The sequence below is a fragment of the Penicillium oxalicum genome, chromosome I, assembly GCF_001723175.1.
Source record: "Penicillium oxalicum strain HP7-1 chromosome I, whole genome shotgun sequence".
Classification (NCBI taxonomy): domain Eukaryota; kingdom Fungi; phylum Ascomycota; class Eurotiomycetes; order Eurotiales; family Aspergillaceae; genus Penicillium; species Penicillium oxalicum.
In genome coordinates, this window is record NC_064650.1 from 2,719,954 (window position 1) to 2,739,662 (window position 19,709).

Consider the following 19,709-nt stretch of genomic DNA (forward strand, 5'->3'; position numbering starts at 1 on the left):
GAGGCCAGACTGGGGGAAGTTTCAACCGCGCGGCTGCTCACTGCGAGTTGACGTCATGGCACTCTCCGCATGAAGCAAGTCGAGACTGAATCATGACGACGTCACCGCATTCTCACCACACTGCGACCTTCACCCCAGGTGACCGGCTCACTGGCCAGATCTCCAAGCTCCCTTTAAAGCTCGTCTCCCCCGTGAACCTCTTCCCCTTGGTTTTTCTTCTTCATCTCCAAATCCTTCCACATCTTCGATTCTCTTCACTTCGAATCTCTTCAAACCGCCAACATGACTACTCTGCACTGTACGTTACCCTCCTGAATCAATTCCCTCACTCTTACTGTCGTCAAAGTGAAGGACAGAGCAGAAAATGGACGGGAAAAGAATATGACGCAAAAGAATTCTGTCGTTGCTAACTCCACACATTAAAATGATTGACAGACCTTCCTCCCGTCAAACCCTCCGCTATTGCGATGGGTACCTTCTTCACCCACACTGCCTCCCTCGGCATCCTCGCCCCCCTGTTCGGTGACACCTACCACCGTGCTCAGTCTGCCAACTCCAAGGAGGAGTTCCTTAAGTCCAAGGAGGCTGCCAGTGCCGCCGCCGCCTGGGGTAGCTCCCTCGCCGGCTCTGCCGTCCAGACCTACGGTGTCGCTGCTCTCATCAACGCTACCGGTACTCTCAGCTACAAGGGTGCCGCCTACCTCGGTTCATTGATCTTCTTTGCCAGCTCTGCCCCCGGTGTACGTGCCAACCTTCCCTCTCGGGACCCATATGTCTCTCACAAATAGGACCAACCCCCTTACTAACTTTGGCTCGTTTTTCTCGACACACAGGTTGTCAGCCAGCTCTTCCTGGAGAAGCGTCCCCTGGATACCGTTGCAGTTGGTGCCGTCTCTCGTGTCTTTGAGACCATCGGTCTCAGCCTCTTCCTTACCTGGTGGGGCACTCGCGTCAACCCCTTCGACTAAATATTCGGTGAATCACGTTGAGTGTCGACCAGGAGAAATCATCTTTTAACGACATATGAGATGGGCGCAATCCCTGTACATCTAGTTCCAGCTTATTTTTCTCTATCTCTAATCAGCTAATGCAAATGCAAAGCTATTCAAATTCAATTCCTCACACTCGTAACTCTGAATACCAATGACGAATCTATAAGTTGATAGATAGCAGCTATCCCGGCGAGGAACTTTGAATAGAGCACCGGATGTATGAACTTGGCACCCCACGGCCCAAGAGTACAGTGTGATGAAAGGTAGTCTCATTATCTCTACTTCATTCTCACCATACCTAGCACAGTTCAACTGTGGTGGCGAGAAACCCCGTCTGCTGTCGTAATAATACCAGGGCTCATTGCTGCTAGTACTCCGCTCACCACATAGTAAAACCTAAAGCGGACGGGCCGGAAAGTGCGGGAGACGATATATCACGAACAATTTCAGTTCCGTACACACAAGTAAACGACCATTCCATTTAATCCGCGTAATCTCTTAGGGGGAGAAATCCACTGCAGGAATAGGGTCGTGTATCTATAACCGCCCATGTTACACAAACACACTTGAAGATGTACGAACGCCTACAATATATCCATCTGCTATTGTGACCACTCTCCTTTCCCGTTTAAGCATCACGACCTACGAGGCCAGATAGTATTCACGGATACTCAGCAATACTGAGGTACAAGTATCCACTACATGTACTTGAAGTCATTCATGAACTGGGCACCTTTCTATAAGTCAATCTGTAATGAATCCTAGAAGCTAGAAAAATATTGCCCTATCCACGTCTGTTTTAAGTACTTAAGCCTCACGGGGATACTTTAGACTGCGTATTTTTGATAAGAGGGTCTGTGTATTTCCGGTCAAGGTCGGATCAGGGCCCAGGGGCCAAGATGAAGATGTGTCTAAATAGTATTGCAAAGCCCGTTCGCCCTTGAACCCACTTACACCTATCAGGTGGAGTCCATCCCGGACCAAAGTAGCAGTGATTTTATCTATAACATTCCTGAAGAGTGATGGAAGGACAACGCGGGAGAAATATAAGGGTGATCTGGTTCGTTTTGCGCGGGCCCCTCTACTAAATGTCCACTGGTTTGATTCCAGTGTACCGGCCGAATATATCACAGTGAGCAGCTGTGTCGCGGGGATAGTCAGGAGGATGTGTTCGTATGTGGAAACCCTTGCTCCCGCCCTTCAGACTTGAATCCCGGTGGTATTGCTCAAATACTAGGAACTGAAGACGATAGCAACATGGAGATGATATCTATGTCGCACACAGATCTGAACCATGGGCAGACTGATGGATGACTTTGCGGAAGGAAACCGATGGGTGCTAACTCCTCGCGCCTTTGACGATATACCCTGTACAAGTGGTTTCTCTGCAGGACACTACTTTAATAATAGGTAACCCGCTGGGAGTTTCTGGAAGGGAACCTGGTAGCGAGATGTACGCTCGAGTGTGTATCACTAGCACATCATGATAGAAAGGGAAGAAAGAAGAAAGAAGAAAGAAGATAGAAAGAAGAAAGAAGAAAGAAAGAAGAAAGAAAGAAAAAAAAGAAAGAAGAAAGAAGAAAGAAGAAAGAAAAAAACAAAATCAATCAATTCAGTTGTAAAAACAGACTACTGCGCCCTTTTGCAGGCAAATCTTCTTCCAATAGTCTAGGCGCGAGACATACGAAAATCTCACCATGCAACCATCTTAATCAAACAAATGTGCGACAAGGGTACCTGTTTGACAATTAGTCATTGCAATCGATGTCTCTCCCGCAAAAAACAGTCCAAGCATGAACATTTCATCCCCATGCCATAAAGACGGGGAAAAGAGACAAGAACAAGGGAAAAAAGGCAGAGAGGGATAGGGAGAACTTACACCTCGGGGTAACCGTGCTCAGAGTCAATCTCATACTTGGATTGAGCAGTCTGCGCCACGGTATTGATATTGGCCGGAGTCGGTGGCAGACCATTGGCCCCCAGAATCCCCTGGATGCTCTTCTTATCCTTCTCAAAGAGCGCGGCCAATCCACGCTCCTGACCCTGCTGCTGCACCTCCACCAATTGCTTGGCCCCAGCCTCGCCAATCTGCAACACCTCATCCTTGGGGGCAGCCTGGCTACCCACGGTCAACAAGCTGACGGCATCGGCCTGGCTGACGGTGCTCAGCTTGGGATAACTCCGACGCATGTCGCGCTTCCAGTAGGGGTTGTCGGCGATGTCGGCGGCCGGAGCGGTGACGGGGTCGTCATAGGCCAGAGGAGGGTTGGTGCCGGGCGAGGGAAGACGGTATTGAGCGTTCAAGGGCACACCGGTGGATCGATTGGCGTCAATGGAGAGAAGTTGACGGAGTCGTTCCCAGACGCCGGTGGAGCGGACAGTGTATTTCTAAGGCGGGGAGGGGAAAGCGTGAGTACTCAGAATCCATGCCCACCATGGACAGAGAATGGCTCTCAGCCTGAACATCCCCAGTCAAGCGATTGGTACGCACCTGGTGAACTTTCATCACATGGGATGCCGACTTTGCGGCCTTGACGACATCACGAGCCATGACTGAAGACTCTGAACTATGCGATCGGGTCAGTCTTGCGCTTCAGCTGCGGAAGGGAAAACGAAGTCGGTCTGCAATTTGACCTCGAGCCTCGAGCAATGCGAGATAGTGGGGAGAGTACAGACTCACCTCTGAAAAGTCCTGTGGAATCGTTCAAGCGCTTGCGGCGACTTGGAGGGTCATCGGTGCGGTACGTCGGGGACCAGCCACGGAGGTGTATACGTCACGTGATGATTCGGTGGAGCGGGCAAGTCCTTCCTCTCAGGCTCTACGCGTGCGGGGTGTGTTGAATTTGATCTGGGGTTCTTAGATTAGCGCAAAGAAAGATATCCTCAATTACCATGTAAGATGTAGATTAAATAGAGGTTATGTATTTCTTTCTTCGGTCACAGTTGTGGACTATATGGCTCATTGAAGCTGAGTGCGTCGGCTTGAGAATGTGATTACCTGTTGCAGATATAAGCAGGCACGGGTCCTCAATTGCGGCGATCGGACGGGCGACGCTCTAAGTCTGGAGCTCCAAGGCTAGGTCCTCGACAATATTCTCTCTGACTGCTCGAAGGGAATAGAAACGGACGCCTGTGTAGCCGTAAATGTGACATGGTAGCTCAAGCGAAACACTGACCATGCTCAAGTAGCGAGACACGCAAATGCATGGGCCTCTTATTCAGAATAAAGTACAAGTGATCGTGTCTCGCGGCCGAGAAGCACGAATGCTCAGGTTGCTCATACTTTGAGTGAAAGTGTTTCCAGAAGAACTGTCAATTATGGGAACTGATCACTCGCATCTAGTTTTTGCCTTCTCTCACCAGAAAGGCCATCTAGTTGGTGTTTTGGAGCTGAGTAAAGTTGGAGAGATACCTTAGTAGGGACTGCCAGCACTGCCGGAGCTCCCAACGGACTTTGGGACTTAGAAATCTCCATATGCTGAGCAGCGAGCACTGCAGTATCTCCAAGTAAAAGCCTTCGAAAGGCTGGAAGAAGACGGGAGTACGACCGGAACAGATACACGCAAAAATGCCGTTGTCGCCATGAATTAGGGACAAACCTCAATTTCCTTCATTATCTCATATCTCCACTCTGACGTTGACCATACACAAGATCCTTGAACTACGATCAAGAGGTGAACCCACGGTTTCTCGGCCCAGGACTCACTGTCCTTTCCCGCTCACTGACAGGTATTGACTCTTATCACTTTTCTTCGGTCTTTTCGCCAGCCTCCTCTTCTTTCTCCTCGTCCTCCTTCTCGTCTCCCTTCCTCTCATCATCCTTCTTCTCATCGTCTTTTCCACTTTCCTCCTTCTCTTTCTCTCCCTCCTCTCTGTCCTCCTCGGGCTCCTCTACTCCATTGGACCCCTCCGCCACCAGCTTCTGAACCGCATCCACAGTGGCATCCGGGCCTCCGGCTTCACGGAGCAAAACCTTGCCCTTCTTATCCACCGCAAAGACACCGCGTGTGGTTCCTTTGGGTGCCTTTTTGAACCCAATAGCTCCAATCAAAGTCGCACTGGGGTTACAAAGCAACGGGTAAGGCAAATTTTGTTTGGTCTTGAAGGTCGTGTTGGCCTTGGCGGAATCGGCCGAGAGACCGTAGATGGACAGTCCCGTTGAGCTCAAATGCTTGTAATTGTCGCGGAATGAGCAAGCTTGCTTAGTGCCTAGATGGGAACATTTAGAATATGGAATAATAAGAGAAAAAGAATGCCAAAAACAATAATGGACTGGCGCGATGGTGCGAGTGCGCCATCGCAATCGCCACGCGACAATCACAAAAGTCGCGCACAGAGAAGGCGGAAGCACGTACAACCAGGGGTGGAGGCCTTGGGGTAGGTGAAGAGCACGACACCAGATTTGCTCTCCTCGACGAGCTTCTTCAATGTGGTCTGGGTACCATCTTGGATTTCGATGTCGCCGCCAAAGCTATCCAGATCAATGGTGTCGCCGACTTCGGGCACTTTCGACTTGGGCTTTTCGCTCGCAGTCTCGGTGGCCTTTGTCGAAGACGCTGCCTTGGCTTTCGGCGCTGGCTTGCTCTTCTTCTCCACCACGGGAGGTGGCGCAGGAGCTTTGCGCTTGCGGAGTTCAACCATTGTGGGCTGCGATGCAAATGGGGTGGACGAGAATGAGAGTATAAGGAAGAGACAGAGGGGGTGAGAGGAAGAGGAAAGGACGGGAATGAGGGAATTACAGGAGGATGAGGAAGAGGGAGAGGGAAAGGTAACGGAGCAGGGTCTCCAGGGCAAAAAAAAGTCAAGGGTACAAAGTGCAGGGTCCAGCAGAAAGGGGAATGGGCCAATTGGAAAAGAAGGTATGTGGCTTGAGAGAAACAGCGCGAGCGCGAGCGTGAAAAAAGAAGCGCAGAGAAGGGGGGAGCTGGACTGGATGGATGATAGCTTGACCTAAACGGGAAGTGAACGTGGAGGTGGAGAGCTGAGCTGCTGCGGGAGGTACATCTGTACACCACGTTTCCACGACCTTACGCTGGGGATCGGATGTACCTGGAGTACTTTTTTTTGGTTGTGGATGACTGTATGTACTCAATACTGTAGCTAAATTTGGGCGGTTTCACGGGCCAACCGCCAGAAATCTGGAGCTGCGCGAGCCTGCGATCCATCGTCCGACTCCACCGATTCCGTTGGTTGACGACCCAGCCGTGTGTCACCACGAAGCTTGCTTGGGTTAAATCGCACTCTAAGATTTGGATCTCGGACGTGTAAGCCATTCTGCAGGACTCGGCAGGAGCAAGTTCGCGTAGAATGTACACTCTAAGGAGCATTCAATGAGTTTCATATTCACAGGAGTCATGTATCTGCGACTATGCATCAAAAATACACCGGGGCCGTCGTGGGTCGATTCACTATCTCTGACAATCGCTAGATCTCTTTCTTGATTTTTTCTTGAGGGGAACGGAGATCAATAGAACTAGTCAACAAGATCAAAATGAAGCAAAAATGAGCATACTATCCTGGACAAGCCGCGCGCATCAAGATTCGAAAGGCATTGCTTCCACGAACCGCCCTGCACGAGCGCGGGTGAAAACAGCAGCGAGGCTTCACCGATCCAGTATCACGTGCAAAGCGATTCGAGAGCGTTCGATCAAGCGAGCGCCTGATGCACAGGCAGTCCCATGCGATGAGGCTAGGCAGGATTGGCTATGCCCCAATTGTGGCCATCACAGCCTCCTGCTGAGTAGATACTATGCTGCAGCTGCACTCCGCGATGCCGCCCTAAAAGCTTCATCCGAGCGAATCATGGTGATATAATTGATCTTCTCCGTCCAGCTGATTCGATGCAAGATGACATTCTCTCGCGGAGATCCGGCCCACTTCCAATTCCTCCGGAGCACGCTAGTCCGATTCAGGACACACCATGCAGATACTGGCTGACCTAATCTCGCCATCACACGTGACCCTGCGGATGTGTCTCCATTCTGATACCGGTAAAGTCAGCCTGAGGCATTCAGGTCTCTCATAGGTTGGCACCCCTTGAAGCGCGGGAAATCTCGGCTCGCCCTGAGCGAACCGCGAAAACGAGAAAAATCTCACGCTCACGCCCTGATCCTTCTGGCCGCTTTCGCAGGATCGCCACCCTCTCCACCCTTCTCCATCTTTTTTCTCCCATCTTCAGAACCTGAGTCATCCACCCGACCTGTGATTATCTCGGTGATCTCTCGAACCTTGCCACAAGAGTCTCTCATTCTTGTGTCAAACTGCCAGCTTCGAGTCTTTCTTTCCTCTGCATCACTCGCTTTGACCCTCTTGATCGGTGAAACTACTGAGAATTGAAACCCCCCTCAAATTCATCTCACGCGTACACATCCACTCACACACGCACCAACTCTTTGACACGCGAGCACCTTGTCTCTTATTCAAAACCACACACCATGAAGGTCTTCTCCTCAACATGCAACTTTGAGTACTCTTGGGACGAGGTCTCCACAGCCAACTGGAGAAAATATTGCCCATGGAATGACAAGGCGACTCATGTCGTCGGTGTCGACACTCTCTCTCGCACGATCGACCCTCAGACTGGAATCGTGAGTTTGACCGCTTTGGGATCTATACATCCTCCCCCGAGGAAACAAAGAAAGCACCGTTGCGCTAACCAATTTTTTTTTTATTCTACACAGCTTCGCACTGAGCGTCTCATTACCTGCAACCAGTCGGTCCCCTCCTGGGTTTCCTCTCTCTTCGGCGGCGATGCTGTCTCCCATGTCTACGAGATCTCCTATGTCGATCCCCAGGCCAAGAAGGTGACCATGTGCTCCACCAACTTGACGTGGTCAAATGTCCTCAATGTTCGCGAGACGGTCGTCTATCAGCCATCTCCCCTCGCTCCCAACACCACCACGCAGTTCACCCAGGAGGCCAAGATCACTGCCCTCTGCGGTGGTTGGCAAAAGATCAAAAACAAGGTTGAGGAAGCCAGCGTGGAGCGTTTCCGTGAGAACGCCAAGCGAGGTCGTGAGGGCTTCGAGACCGTCCTGGAGATGAGCCGTCGGGTCTTTGGCGAACAGCGCGAGCTGGAGAACCAGCGTGCGCAGGCCTAAACGTGGGCCTCCACAGGGAACATCCACCCGTGACCTGGCTGGGAGCGAGAGCTCTGATCTGAAACAAAAAGTTCCTTCTCCTGAGATTGTGTATTTTGAGCGATTGCATCGTCTGGCGTATTCCCCATCTTGTTCCTCGTTTTCTGTTCCCCAAGCTCTATTCCTTTTCACTGATTGCCTTTTTTACTCCTGCTTTCACTGAGCCCGTGGCGCCGTCGGAGTTTTGCTTTTTTCTCGGTACTCTTCTCCTCGACTCCGCGTGGTTTATCACTAGAGGTCTGACGACATGAAACGACCAAAAAGTACCTTTTTTTCCCCCTCCGATCTCCCGCTTTTTGAGCCTCCTTGTTCTGTTCTGTCCTGTTTTTGTTTTTTGTTTTTCTTTGTGCGTTTTCTTCCTCTTTCTTTCCCAGATAGATGATATCCGCCACTCCTGGCAGCGCGTGACATTAGACCTGCATTGAAATTCCATATAGATCTATGATACCTGGACTGCGTTTATCAAAGAGTATTTCTCCCTGGTCATCATGTTTCTCGTAAGCCCATCCCACCCAAACGCCGTCCGTAAAATCATGAGGCACGTGCAGTACAGGACATGGGCGACGAATCACACTCAACCCAATAGTCCTCCGAGCACAACCCGACTCACGCCGGCCAACTCATTCTTCACCCCATTCCGGCTGGCATCTTCAAACTCGCGCACCGCCCCGGCCACCATGATCTTGCGCAACTTGGCATCCGCCTTGGAAAACGCCTCCCCCGTCACCGTACAGACCGAGGGTGACGGGACCAGGGCCGTGATGCGACTGTAGCAATCAATCAAGACATCACACAGCGTTGCAAACGTCTCGAAGAAATCCGGCTCAAATGGCAACGACGGCGTCAGCAAGTATGTGTACTCCTCGCCCGGCAACAGGTCCGATGATTCGGTCAAGGCAAACGAGATGACCGAGGCCGCCGCACTCGATGTGGAATTTGCCGCCGCGCTCTTCAGATCGCTCGGATCACTGGTCTGCATGGGCAAGCCGATCTCCGTTGCCGAACTCGCCCGGCGGGTCTTGGTGCCTGCATGCGCTGCCCGCTTGAACATCTGCGGAATGCGTGCTCGGGCGAGACTCGAGGAGGATGTTCCGTCTGGGGGGTGGATTTGTTGAAAGGCTTCGAATTCGAGGAGCAATGCATTGAGAGCTTTCAGGTACTCGAGGGGACTGGTGTTGACGTCGAGAATGAGAGGGAGGGAGATGCCGAGGAGGAGGTAGTTGACTGCTCGACGGGCGAGTTTGCGAGGTTCAAAGTAGGGAAGTCGGTTAATGTCGGTTCGGGAGAAGTGGACGGTATTGAACCAGTATACACGCCCTTCCAGACTAAGAGAGAAGCCCGCGGCACTGTCAGCACGATGTTTTGGTATCGAAACGCCCATCCAATTTGCAATGGTGAGAAAGCCATCACACCGTCGTCTTCGGCCTCGTCCTCGTTGTCGTCCATCTTTCTCCTTTCCTTCACTCCAGCCGCATCTGGGTTGATGAACTCACGCCTTTCTTAAATAATTCAACGTTGATATCCGCTTCGCTGACATGTCGTGAATCTGCTGGTAGATCGCACTGGCACTCTGAGGCCCGAACGGCCCTCCGCCGCTCGACACCGGAGGGATTCCCCCGAGAGACGGCTCGTAACCACCGGTGGATTTATTGGTATCTCGTCGAGTCAGGCCTGGTCCGAATGATGACGACATCATCGTGGCTTGACGGTGGTCGTGTCGATTGATACGGTCTTTTACGCGCTTCCTCTGTGTTTCTCTCTCTCTCAGGCTGCACGGGTTATTTGTTTTTTTTTTGCCGTTTCTTGTTTGGGTTGGCCTTCTTTCCGCTGGTCTCGCTCGACGGTCTTAGCGCATCGCGATCAGGGGTGGGATGCCGCAAATAAAAAAGGGGCCGTCCCGCTCTGCTGCGGGGGTGGTTCAACCGGTTTAAATTTTGAACGATTGAGAAGGCAAATGTCCAGGTTGCTGAGGAATGTATTGGTGAGAGGACTCAGATGGAGAGTGTAAATATGCCGATTTGTCTGTTTGGTTGAGTGTCATGAGTAGCAAACTGTCCGCGACGGTCGAGTCACAAGCCAAAAGAAGTCTGGGGGAGGCGATCGGACCAAGTCCGCTCCGACCGTCGAATGGTCCCTGAAAACCGACTTGCCCCACCCCTGATTTGCGTGGGATTTCCATACAATCAACATCTCAGCTCTCCTTTACCTCCCGTTTGGATTTTTATTTTTTTTTTCTGTTCAGCTTTCAGCTTTTGCTTTTGAATCTCACGTCTTCAAATTTCTCTGCTTTGCTGTGACAGTGCCACTATGGATTCCACACCGCTGGACGAACAGATCCCCTCACCCGGTCAATGGCCGGTAGATCCTCAGGAAGATCTCCCCATTTCGGAGGATCGCATCTGGGTTGACGGGTGTTTTGATTTCAGTCACCACGGTAAGCAGAATAGCGCTCTGCAACGGATACCGATGATTTGTGGCCAGCAGACATCAGACTTATGCTGACGTCCCGGTTCCTTCGGGGCAGGTCATGCCGGCGCAATGCTGCAAGCGCGCCGTTTGGGCAAAGCCCTCGTGGTGGGCATCCACTCGGACGAGGCTATTCTCGAGAACAAGGGCCCCACGGTCATGTCATTAGATGAACGGTAGGTCATGCGTGTGCGGTTCCCCTTGGAGCGATAGGCACGAGGAATGCAATCGAGGTCTCTGCACGGAAAAAGATAGATCTTGCTAACACCAACGGCAATTCGCCATGTAGTGTCGCCGCCGTCGATGCCTGTCGCTGGGCCACCCAAAGCATTCCCTATGCCCCTTACGTGACTTACCTACCATGGGTGTCGCACTACGGATGCAAATACGTCGTTCACGGTGACGACATCACCTCCGATAGCAATGGCAACGACTGTTACCGGTTCGTCAAGGCCGCCGGCCGGTTCAAGGTCGTCAAGCGCACTCCGGGCATTTCCACCACCGATCTGGTGGGTCGTATGCTGCTCTGCACCAAGAACCACTTTGTCAAGTCCGTCAAGAAAACACTGGCCGGAGAAGAAGGCTCGGGGACTCCCGAAGAGCGGAAACTCTTTGCTGCCGACCTCCTGCAACGCATTCGCGATTACGCCACCGATGAGACGGGCCTGCAACCGGGACCGCAGGTCTGGACGTGGGAAGGGTCCGGACAAGCCAAGATCGAGAACGAGATGGCCGAACCGGGCCACTTCGCACCCTTGGTCGAGGGCAAGGGCCCCAAGCCCGGTCAGCGCATCGTCTACGTGGATGGTGGGTTTGATCTCTTCTCCTCCGGTCACATTGAATTCCTGCGCAAGGTCACGGAGACGGAAGAGGCGGGCGGTCGTCAACGAGGCTGGTATGAAGCCGAGCAGTGCGCCAAGCGTGTACAGGAGTCTGGGGAGGACTACTCACCAGCCTACATTGTGGCCGGCATCCATGATGACGGCGTGATCAACCACTGGAAGGGACTCAATTATCCCATCATGAACATCTTTGAGCGGGGCCTTTGCGTCCTTCAATGTCGCGTGAGTAATACGTTCACCGTGGCCTCTCTCTCTCTCTCTCTTTTTTTTCTTTTTCCTGGAAACGGATGAATCTCTTGCTAACCGACCCCTGAAAATCTTTTCTTTTTCACTCTCCTATCTAGTACATCAACGCAGTCATCTTCTCCGCACCCTTTACTCCCAGCCAACCCTACCTGGAGACCATGCCCCTCGGTAAGCCCGACGTGGTCTACCATGGACCCACGACCTTTATTCCCCTGACCTATGATCCGTACACCGACCCCAAGCAGATGGGCATCTTTCAAGAGGTCGGCGACCATGCCTTCCAGCATGTCAACGCTGGAGAGATTGTAGGTCGAATCCTGAAGAGCCGTGAAGCATATGAGGCGCGGCAGCGAGCCAAATTGGAAAAGGCCGTGGCGGAAGACCTGGTCAAGGCTCAAGAAGAGGCGGCATCTTCATAGAATGAGTGTGTGGCCTAGCGTCGTCTGACCGGACGGGTCGATGAGATTTTGCCTTTGTCGTGTTGAAATGATGCGGTATTGCACTCGTCAGGTCTATCTTGATTCCATCAAATGGGCCTGAGCAGGAGAAGAGGAGAGAAGAAAAGGGGCCCCGACTCTTGTCGTTCTGATATTGTACATATGCCAGGTGGGCGTCGCTCGTCATGAGAGAGAGGAAACTGTATATACTCGCCCGCATTAATGTTCTAGATGGATCTGGCAGCGCAGGTATGGAAAAATTACCTTTAATGATAATTTAGCTGAGTCTGTGACATACAACGGGTTGTCTTCATTTCTTTAGATACGGAGACGGAGCCGACTTGATATTGTACTGGTGAATATGCATTTCTTACGCTATAAGCTACCTGACTGAACTGGAGCAGACACTATACCCTATGGATTATGTTAACGACCCGGAAGTACAGCCGCGGCAACCCTTCCGACTGGGCTGATCTCAAGAATCGTGCACTTGTAGTATGTCATCATGCTCCCCGTCTTGTGAGTCAAGCCCGAGGTATACAATAACGACCCACCCATTCATATCCCAGGACAATTATTTCAATCGGATGACCAAAGAGGCAAGTCCATATCAGAGGAACACTTGTGATCAGTACAAAGTAACCCCCAGAAAGTCATATATGAGTATATATTACACCGAACGCTCCCTCGTCGTCCTTCACTCTCCCGAGTTTCTCAAAGTCACCCAGGAAAATGAATTTGACTGTCTGGCATTTATTGATCCGCCGCCACGAGAACACCCTTGCTCTCGAGCATCTTGGCCAACTCGCCGTTCTGATGCATGCTCATGAGAATGTCACACCCACCCACAAATTCCTTGTCCACGTACAGCTGGGGGATCGTCGGCCAATCGGAGTATTCCTTGACGCCTGGTCGTTGTAGAAAGAGAATGTGTTAGTAGATTCATATAAAACTCGGATATATAGGCGGACGTGTCTCTCTCTCTCTCTCTCTCTCTCTCTCTCCCCCTTTTCCAGCCATCTTCCCTCACATAAATAGAAAGAGGAGCTCAGAGTCCAAAAAAAGCAAGAAAGAAAATTAAAAAAAAACAAAACAAAAAGGACCAAACAAGATCAATCACTCACCCTGTCTCAACTCCGCATCCTCCAACACATTAAACGCCACAAACTTCTGAGGATCCACGCCCTGCAGACCCAGAATCTGAATACTCGCGCGGGAGAAGCCACACTGCGGCGTCTCGGGAGTACCCTTCATGAACAGCACCACGGGCGCCGAGGCAACCGCCTTGTCGATGGCGGCGCGGGTCTCGGAGGACAGCAGACGGGCATGCAGAGCGGAGGGGATGGCGAATACGGCCGGGGTGCGAGGTGCGACGGGGACACGGAGAGTGTTGAGCGACGAGGGTCGCGCGATGGGGCGGAAGGCCTATGAGAGAGAGGGAAAGAAAAGAAAAGAAGTGTGAGCAGCTTTCAAGACCCTTGGGGGTACGAATGATCAAGTCCGATACGAATGGAGATTCGGAGACTCGGGATGACCGCTTACCGAGAATACTGTGCGGGAGAACATGGTTGATATGTTGATATTTATCTCGAAAGGGAGAAGAGAATAAGAACAGAGGTGGATGTTTCAATCTCAACTGTTTGGGCGGAGAAAAGCAGAGGTCGAACCTTTTGCGGAGATGCGGAAATTTGGTCGGATTACAGATTGGGAACATTCTGTCATCGGGGTCCGTGCAAAGTACCGGTACTTCATTGCGGGCGCTTTCGTTGGTCTGTCCTTATGTCGACTCCACCTACCGTCCGCATGGCAGGACGTGCAGATGCATATTCAGCGTTGGCGAGGATGAAGGCATACGCGAGGCTGGTTTTAGCACGTAATCAGTTCCAATGCGCATCTACATTGGAAGAGACATACACTTGAAGTGGAAAAGACACCAGGCGGTGACGTGAAGTACCAAGAGATACCTTTTATCGGACGCAAATAAGAAAGAGCAGGTCGTACCAAGCCAGTCTCCAGTCTCCCCCCATTGTAGCAGCTAGTACCTTATCAAAAGAAACATGGTAGAAATCTGAGGTGCATTGAATTATGTTACAGTAATCTTGAGCGCATGTCTCAATGACCATCGCAGTCGATCGGTCTCTCCTATGATACAGTCACTCCATCCGAATGCTCGTCCTTTTCATACAATCCATAGTACTGGGCCAGATACTCGCCGAATAATCCCAGACTGATTCCACCGCCCGTCAGCAGACACCCGTTCTTGAACCACCACCAGCAATTGGGAACGCTCTTCAGCTGCACCTTCCAGATCATCCAGCCCAGCGTGGCCACTGCACTTCCACAGCTGCCCACGAAGAACACCGGCCCACAGCCCGCCGCAACACCCGCCGCACCCAGCAATCCCACCTGAGCTGCCGCCAGGCCCGTCAGGACCGCCTTGGTATTGTGTTCATGGCGCAGCGCAATCGACTTGATCCCCGCGGCCACATCGTCCTTGATATCCATGTGTGCATAGATCATATCGTACAGGATCGTCCAGGCAATGCAGCTGGTGTACAAGGCACCAGCAGCCATCAGGGCATCCTGATTCGCGAGCAGATCAATTCCCAGCGCGGGGAAGCCCATAATGGCCCCCCACGAGAAAGCCAGGCCCAGAACAGCCTGGGGGTAATGGGTGACGCGCTTGGCCAGCGGGTATGCCACGACCAGCGGCAGACTGGGGATGCCGTACCAGAGACACTGCGAGGGGAATTGCAGCAGTATCCCGAGGCCCGCGAGTAACTGGGTACCCGTGAAGAGCACTGCGCTCTGCGGCGAGAGCGCGCGCCGGGCAATCGGCCGGAACTTGGTGCGTTCAACATGAGGGTCAAGATTCCGGTCCCAGAGATCATTGATGGCGCATCCGGCACCGCGCATGATCAGTGCTCCGGCAAAGAAGAGTCCTGAGGTGCCCAGGACCTGCAGGGGGGTGATCACCTCGGCTGCCATGGGGGCCGCAAGGAGGGTTGAGAAGAGGGTCGGAAAGAAGAGGTAGTAGGTGCCCGTGGGTTTGTCCAAGCGGATCAATTCAGCATATGGGATCCATGACGCGGGCAACGAGGCGATGATGCCAGTTTGTGGGGGAATGTAGTGGGTGGCCGGGTTGACTTCTTTTGGGGTGACGACGTTGGCGGGCGACGCCGTGGAAGTGGAATAGTTCCCTTGCCCGGCGTACGGTGGAACGATCGCTACTGATGTCGTAGTTTTCAGGGAGGAGGAGGTGGTGGTGGTGGAAGAAGAAAGGTAAGCCTCGATCGTGGGCTGGAGTGTGGTGGCCCTCATCAGTGTTGGTCTCGTTGATCGATTCGGTTGGGATATGGCCAGGCGAGTATGAAACCGACGACCAACGGGCAATTGGGCGCGACGCCCACAACGGAGCAATTGCGCTCGCCAGGAAGTCCCGGCATTCAAGGAGGACAGCGACATGAGTGTTGGAGGGGCTGAGCGGTGGAGCGGACAAAGGTGAAGTTGCACCGAGGATCTCTTATAGTAGGCAGAAGGAGTCGACGAGTCGCGGTCAATGCATATTTGCGCGGCGAGACGAACAGGTCGATTTCCAAAACGCCGCAGCGATGGCAGCAAGACACTCGCCAAAGAATGCAGTATGCGGAGCTCAGCAATCTCAGCACAACGAGGGAGGTATTCAGTTGGGAAATCAAATCAATTGAGGTCGGTGGAACGGCGATTCACTACGGTCCGCGATTTGCGACTCGATGGAGAGGCTCCAAATGGTCTCCGAGTGGATTCCGACGGTGGACTCTCCGTCCAAAAAAAAAAGTTGATCCGCAGTCTGTCCGCATCGACTCTAACCCTTTTTGGGCCAGCGGCTGGACTAGAATTTCGTTCTTGACGTTTGTCGCACGATCTTTAAAGGACGATCCCTTGGTAATCGACGATTTTTCAAGTAATGAAATGGCAAGATATAAGCTCTTCAAGAGCTGCAAAGTAGTCTACAATTGGCGTTGTGGTCTGGATTCTGTCCTCGTCATCTCAGACGGTCTCAAATGCATTTATCTACGAACCTGTCAGTGAGTACCAATATATGCACCTTTGAACTCCGTACTTGAATCGTGCTTCTTCTTTCGACGCAAATCCCTGAGAGAAGCGAGCTCACCTGATCATCTCGGGAAATGCCGAGACGACGTTTGCCGCCAATCTTTTTGATTTTCTTTGTTCGTTTGCCCGACTCAATCTTGGCTGTCCGTTTCCTCTTGGACTGATCTCGGGCAACCCAAGAAAGTGACCGACACTATGAACAGTCACAATAAAAAATAGAACAACGATATCCCAATCTTTCTTCTCGGGACCTGCCATCGCCTGCGTCATTCGTAATCTCCAGCGGTCTCGGTGTCTGTTTGTCGGCGTGACGCGCCTCTCCGCCCGCTGCAGAGCCTCTGCGGCGGGAAATCCACAGCTGCGCAGACAGCTCTCGACACGTTCATTCCTTTGATCATTCAATCCTCTCTTCAGCGGCTCTCTCTTTTTTCCCCTCCCTGTTTCAATAGAATCGTAAAGCCTCTTTCCAGTCCTCTCCTTATTGCCAAGCCTATATGAGACCCCTTTAAAGATCAGGGTTGACCTGGTGCAAGGGCGATTCTCCCCGCAATCACCTCCGAAAATCATTTGTTGGTGCGCCACCATACTGAACATGCGCGTCGGGGGACATGCCATTCTCTCCGATCGAGTAATCACAGCGCACAACCATTCTGACCGTCCGCCTTTCCTCAAGGTCGTGAGAGGGTCCTTTCTCTGCACCAAATCACCTGCGTCGCTGCAGTCGCTATGATTCAGCGTTCGCGGGTCGCCTTTGAGCCTTTCCCACCACACCTGGACATTCAAAAGGAGGTGGAAAATACTCCAAATTTCCGCTTTGCCCAGTCCATTCCCTGCGACTATATCACGAAATTTCCTCGAGAGGCCCTGGACCTCTACATTCGCACATGGGTGGTGCAGCTTGGTCGTCCCCTCGTCATCACGGGCTTCGACAAGCTCCTGGACAAGAAGCTGTTCTCTGAAAAATGGCTGATGCAAAACTATGCAAATCAGAGTAAGCATTTTCTGAAAGAAACCTTGTCTTTTTGTACAAGCCCATGGCTCGAGCAAGCATTGGCAGCACAGTCTAACGAATATTTTTTTTGATAAAGCGTACGATGCGAGGGATTTGGGAAAGGGTGCCAACCTTCATCTTTCTCTGGGTCATTACCTCAAGAACATGTCCAAGCTGACCGAACGTATCAATGAAAAATCCTACAACCGACCTCACATCCAACGACTATACCTGAAGGATATCGATTGTCCAGAGGAATGGCACGAATCCTTGGAACACTTAATCCCTTCGACATTCTTTTACCTCAATCAAGATCCCCTCACGGGGCAGAATTCACCACCTTGCCAACAATCGGACATGCCCAAGACTCCGGATGGCCAGACTGTCGCCCGAGCCGGGGACCTGATGAGCAGTCTGCCGGAGGCGATGCGCGCCCAGAATCTCATGTGTTATATTGGGCATGAAGGAACCTTTACCCCAGCACACCAGGAAATGTGTGCCAGTCTGGGCCACAACTTGATGGTGGAGGCGTCTAAAGGGCCGGTCGAAAATGGCCTGCCCGTGCGACCGGGCTCGTCCATCTGGCTCATGACCGAGACGAAAGATCGTCGCATCGTGTCCGAATACTGGCTCTCTGAGCTTGGTCATGACCTGGACCTGGAAAACCACTTCGCACCCCTGCAGGCGTGGCAGAAAGCCCCCTTCACAACGTACGTGGTGGAACAAAAACCAGGCGATTTGATTCTGGTGCCCCCGCTGGCCGCGCACCAGGTCTGGAATCGCGGCACTCGGACCATGAAAGTCGCCTGGAACAGGACCACCGTAGACACGCTCGAGGCGGCCTTTGACGAGGCGCTGGGCCATGCGCGGATGATCTGTCGCGACGAGCAATATAAAAACAAAGCGATTGTGTACTTCACCCTGGAGCGGTACTCTGAGCTACTACGAAAAGCGCCCTCCAAATCTCTCCACTCGGAATTGCAGATGCTGCGCGAGGACTTTCACCGACTATTCAACCTCTATACCGACATTCTCTTGTCGGAAGGGTTTTCCAAGAACGCCCCTTCCGCCAAGGACATTGACTTTGAGAAATTCGAAAGTAACGTGACATGTTCCTACTGCCGCTGCAACATCTTCAACCGATTCTTGACATGTCCGTGGTGCGTGGGGGAAGGCCACGAGACCTACGACATCTGCATGGACTGCTACGTCCTCGGCCGCAGTTGTCAGTGCATTTCCAAACTCAAATGGGTCGAGCAATTCCCCTGGAAACACCTCACCAGTCGCCACGAGACCTGGCGACGACAGATTGTCGCATTCCAAGGCGACAAGGGCGACTCCGACTCGGAGCCGAGTCCGCCTGTCAAGCAAAGAGCCCCGTTGACGTTGCTGGCCGCTCGCGCCAAATTAGGGCGCAAATCACTCGCGGAGATCTGCCAGGAGCAACTCCGTGCGCGACCCTGGGTCGACTATAAGAACCCGCCCGCCGTGACCCGGTCCTCACCCCTAGTGATGAAGACGAGGGCGACGACAGTGAATCCCGTGCCCGCAAGAAACGAAAATCCAACGGGGGCAAGCCTGCCACAGGCAAAGCCCGATGTCACATGTGCCGCTGCCAAGAGGACGTGTGGAAACTCGCCTCGTGCGAAAAGTGCAAATTGCATTACTGCTACAGTAGCCTCTTCCGCTCCTTTGACATGCTGCCGCTCGACGCGATGCAGCGTCCTCACTGGCTATGCCCCCAATGTCGGGGCATCTGCAACTGTGCCGCATGTCGACACGACAAGACCATGACACCTTACAAACCCTATAATATCCTCATGGGTCACGACACACGGAAGATTGCCGACCCGCGCAGTGTTGAGTCGCTGGTGAATATGCGGCTGTCGAATTTGGCCCTCTTGAAGACGTTTGGGGATGACAATGCGGCCCGGTTGGAACGGTTGCAGCATGACGATGCCCCCCGGAATAGCGAGTCGGTTGGGGAGCAGACATTCGCTCAGATCAAAGTGGCCTCGGTCCATGATGCGAAGCAATATTCGTTGTCTCATGGGAGCGATGAGAATCATGATCCCACCACTACTGCCGAGGTTACCTTCCAGGCTGGATCGGAGCCCCCCGAGAGAGGAATCCCTATTGACCCGGCCCTGGAGCTGGATGGATCATTTTTGCATCTGAGCGGACGGGATGAAGGATTGGCCGGACCGACGGCCACAGAGTCGTGCTGAGCACGCATCGTCCCTTGAAGACTTTTTTTTTTCTTCTTCATATTAGTAATTGTCAATCTCCTGGCCACTTGTCACATTCATCAGTCCGTTAAGACTGCCGGGATTCCCCCACTGTCCAGTGTCTCATGTGCACTATCCAGCGACTACTTGAGTACGAAATAATGAATAACGGAAATGACCAAAATCTCTCTCTCACTTGCTTGCTTTCCGACCTTCTTTCCTCTCTGCGGTAGGTCAGATTGGGAACAGTAAAAAGGACAATCCAGATTCCAC

At 52.4% G+C, this 19,709-nt stretch overlaps 9 protein-coding genes across 9 annotated transcripts; 4 read left to right on the plus strand and 5 right to left on the minus strand.

Annotated features, from left to right (window-relative positions):
- Positions 1 to 282: 282 nt before the first annotated feature.
- POX_a00897 (uncharacterized protein) lies at positions 283 to 968 on the plus strand (the record flags this gene model as incomplete). Its single annotated transcript, XM_050109831.1, has 3 exons — positions 283 to 298; positions 436 to 740; positions 834 to 968. 3 exons carry the CDS (start codon positions 283 to 285, stop codon positions 966 to 968), a joined length of 456 nt encoding a protein of 151 aa, XP_049973599.1.
- A 1,899-nt stretch (positions 969 to 2,867) lies between these two features.
- Positions 2,868 to 3,543, minus strand: POX_a00898 (NADH-ubiquinone oxidoreductase 21.3 kDa subunit; the record flags this gene model as incomplete). The annotated part of the gene is made up of 2 exons (XM_050109832.1): positions 2,868 to 3,380; positions 3,484 to 3,543. The coding sequence occupies 2 exons, from the start codon at positions 3,541 to 3,543 to the stop codon at positions 2,868 to 2,870; spliced, it is 573 nt and encodes a 190-aa protein (XP_049973600.1).
- Positions 3,544 to 4,734: 1,191 nt separating this feature from the next.
- POX_a00899 (uncharacterized protein) lies at positions 4,735 to 5,633 on the minus strand (the record flags this gene model as incomplete). The annotated part of the gene is made up of 2 exons (XM_050109833.1): positions 4,735 to 5,201; positions 5,348 to 5,633. 2 exons carry the CDS (start codon positions 5,631 to 5,633, stop codon positions 4,735 to 4,737), a joined length of 753 nt encoding a protein of 250 aa, XP_049973601.1.
- Positions 5,634 to 7,426: 1,793 nt separating this feature from the next.
- Positions 7,427 to 8,092, plus strand: POX_a00900 (Protein UPS2; the record flags this gene model as incomplete). The annotated part of the gene is made up of 2 exons (XM_050109834.1): positions 7,427 to 7,579; positions 7,673 to 8,092. The coding sequence occupies 2 exons, from the start codon at positions 7,427 to 7,429 to the stop codon at positions 8,090 to 8,092; spliced, it is 573 nt and encodes a 190-aa protein (XP_049973602.1).
- Positions 8,093 to 8,705: 613 nt separating this feature from the next.
- POX_a00901 (uncharacterized protein) lies at positions 8,706 to 9,827 on the minus strand (the record flags this gene model as incomplete). The annotated part of the gene is made up of 2 exons (XM_050109835.1): positions 8,706 to 9,456; positions 9,625 to 9,827. 2 exons carry the CDS (start codon positions 9,825 to 9,827, stop codon positions 8,706 to 8,708), a joined length of 954 nt encoding a protein of 317 aa, XP_049973603.1.
- A 611-nt stretch (positions 9,828 to 10,438) lies between these two features.
- On the plus strand, positions 10,439 to 12,104 carry POX_a00902 (uncharacterized protein; the record flags this gene model as incomplete). The annotated part of the gene is made up of 4 exons (XM_050109836.1): positions 10,439 to 10,565; positions 10,656 to 10,773; positions 10,887 to 11,661; positions 11,784 to 12,104. 4 exons carry the CDS (start codon positions 10,439 to 10,441, stop codon positions 12,102 to 12,104), a joined length of 1,341 nt encoding a protein of 446 aa, XP_049973604.1.
- A 771-nt stretch (positions 12,105 to 12,875) lies between these two features.
- On the minus strand, positions 12,876 to 13,688 carry POX_a00903 (Monothiol glutaredoxin-5; the record flags this gene model as incomplete). Its single annotated transcript, XM_050109837.1, has 3 exons — positions 12,876 to 13,030; positions 13,247 to 13,547; positions 13,665 to 13,688. 3 exons carry the CDS (start codon positions 13,686 to 13,688, stop codon positions 12,876 to 12,878), a joined length of 480 nt encoding a protein of 159 aa, XP_049973605.1.
- A 576-nt stretch (positions 13,689 to 14,264) lies between these two features.
- On the minus strand, positions 14,265 to 15,587 carry POX_a00904 (4-hydroxybenzoate polyprenyltransferase; the record flags this gene model as incomplete). The annotated part of the gene is made up of 1 exon (XM_050109838.1): positions 14,265 to 15,587. One exon carries the CDS (start codon positions 15,585 to 15,587, stop codon positions 14,265 to 14,267), a length of 1,323 nt encoding a protein of 440 aa, XP_049973606.1.
- Positions 15,588 to 16,943: 1,356 nt separating this feature from the next.
- Positions 16,944 to 19,436, plus strand: POX_a00905 (uncharacterized protein; the record flags this gene model as incomplete). Its single annotated transcript, XM_050109839.1, has 3 exons — positions 16,944 to 17,208; positions 17,306 to 18,658; positions 18,727 to 19,436. 3 exons carry the CDS (start codon positions 16,944 to 16,946, stop codon positions 19,434 to 19,436), a joined length of 2,328 nt encoding a protein of 775 aa, XP_049973607.1.
- Between the last annotated feature and the right edge of the window lie 273 nt (positions 19,437 to 19,709).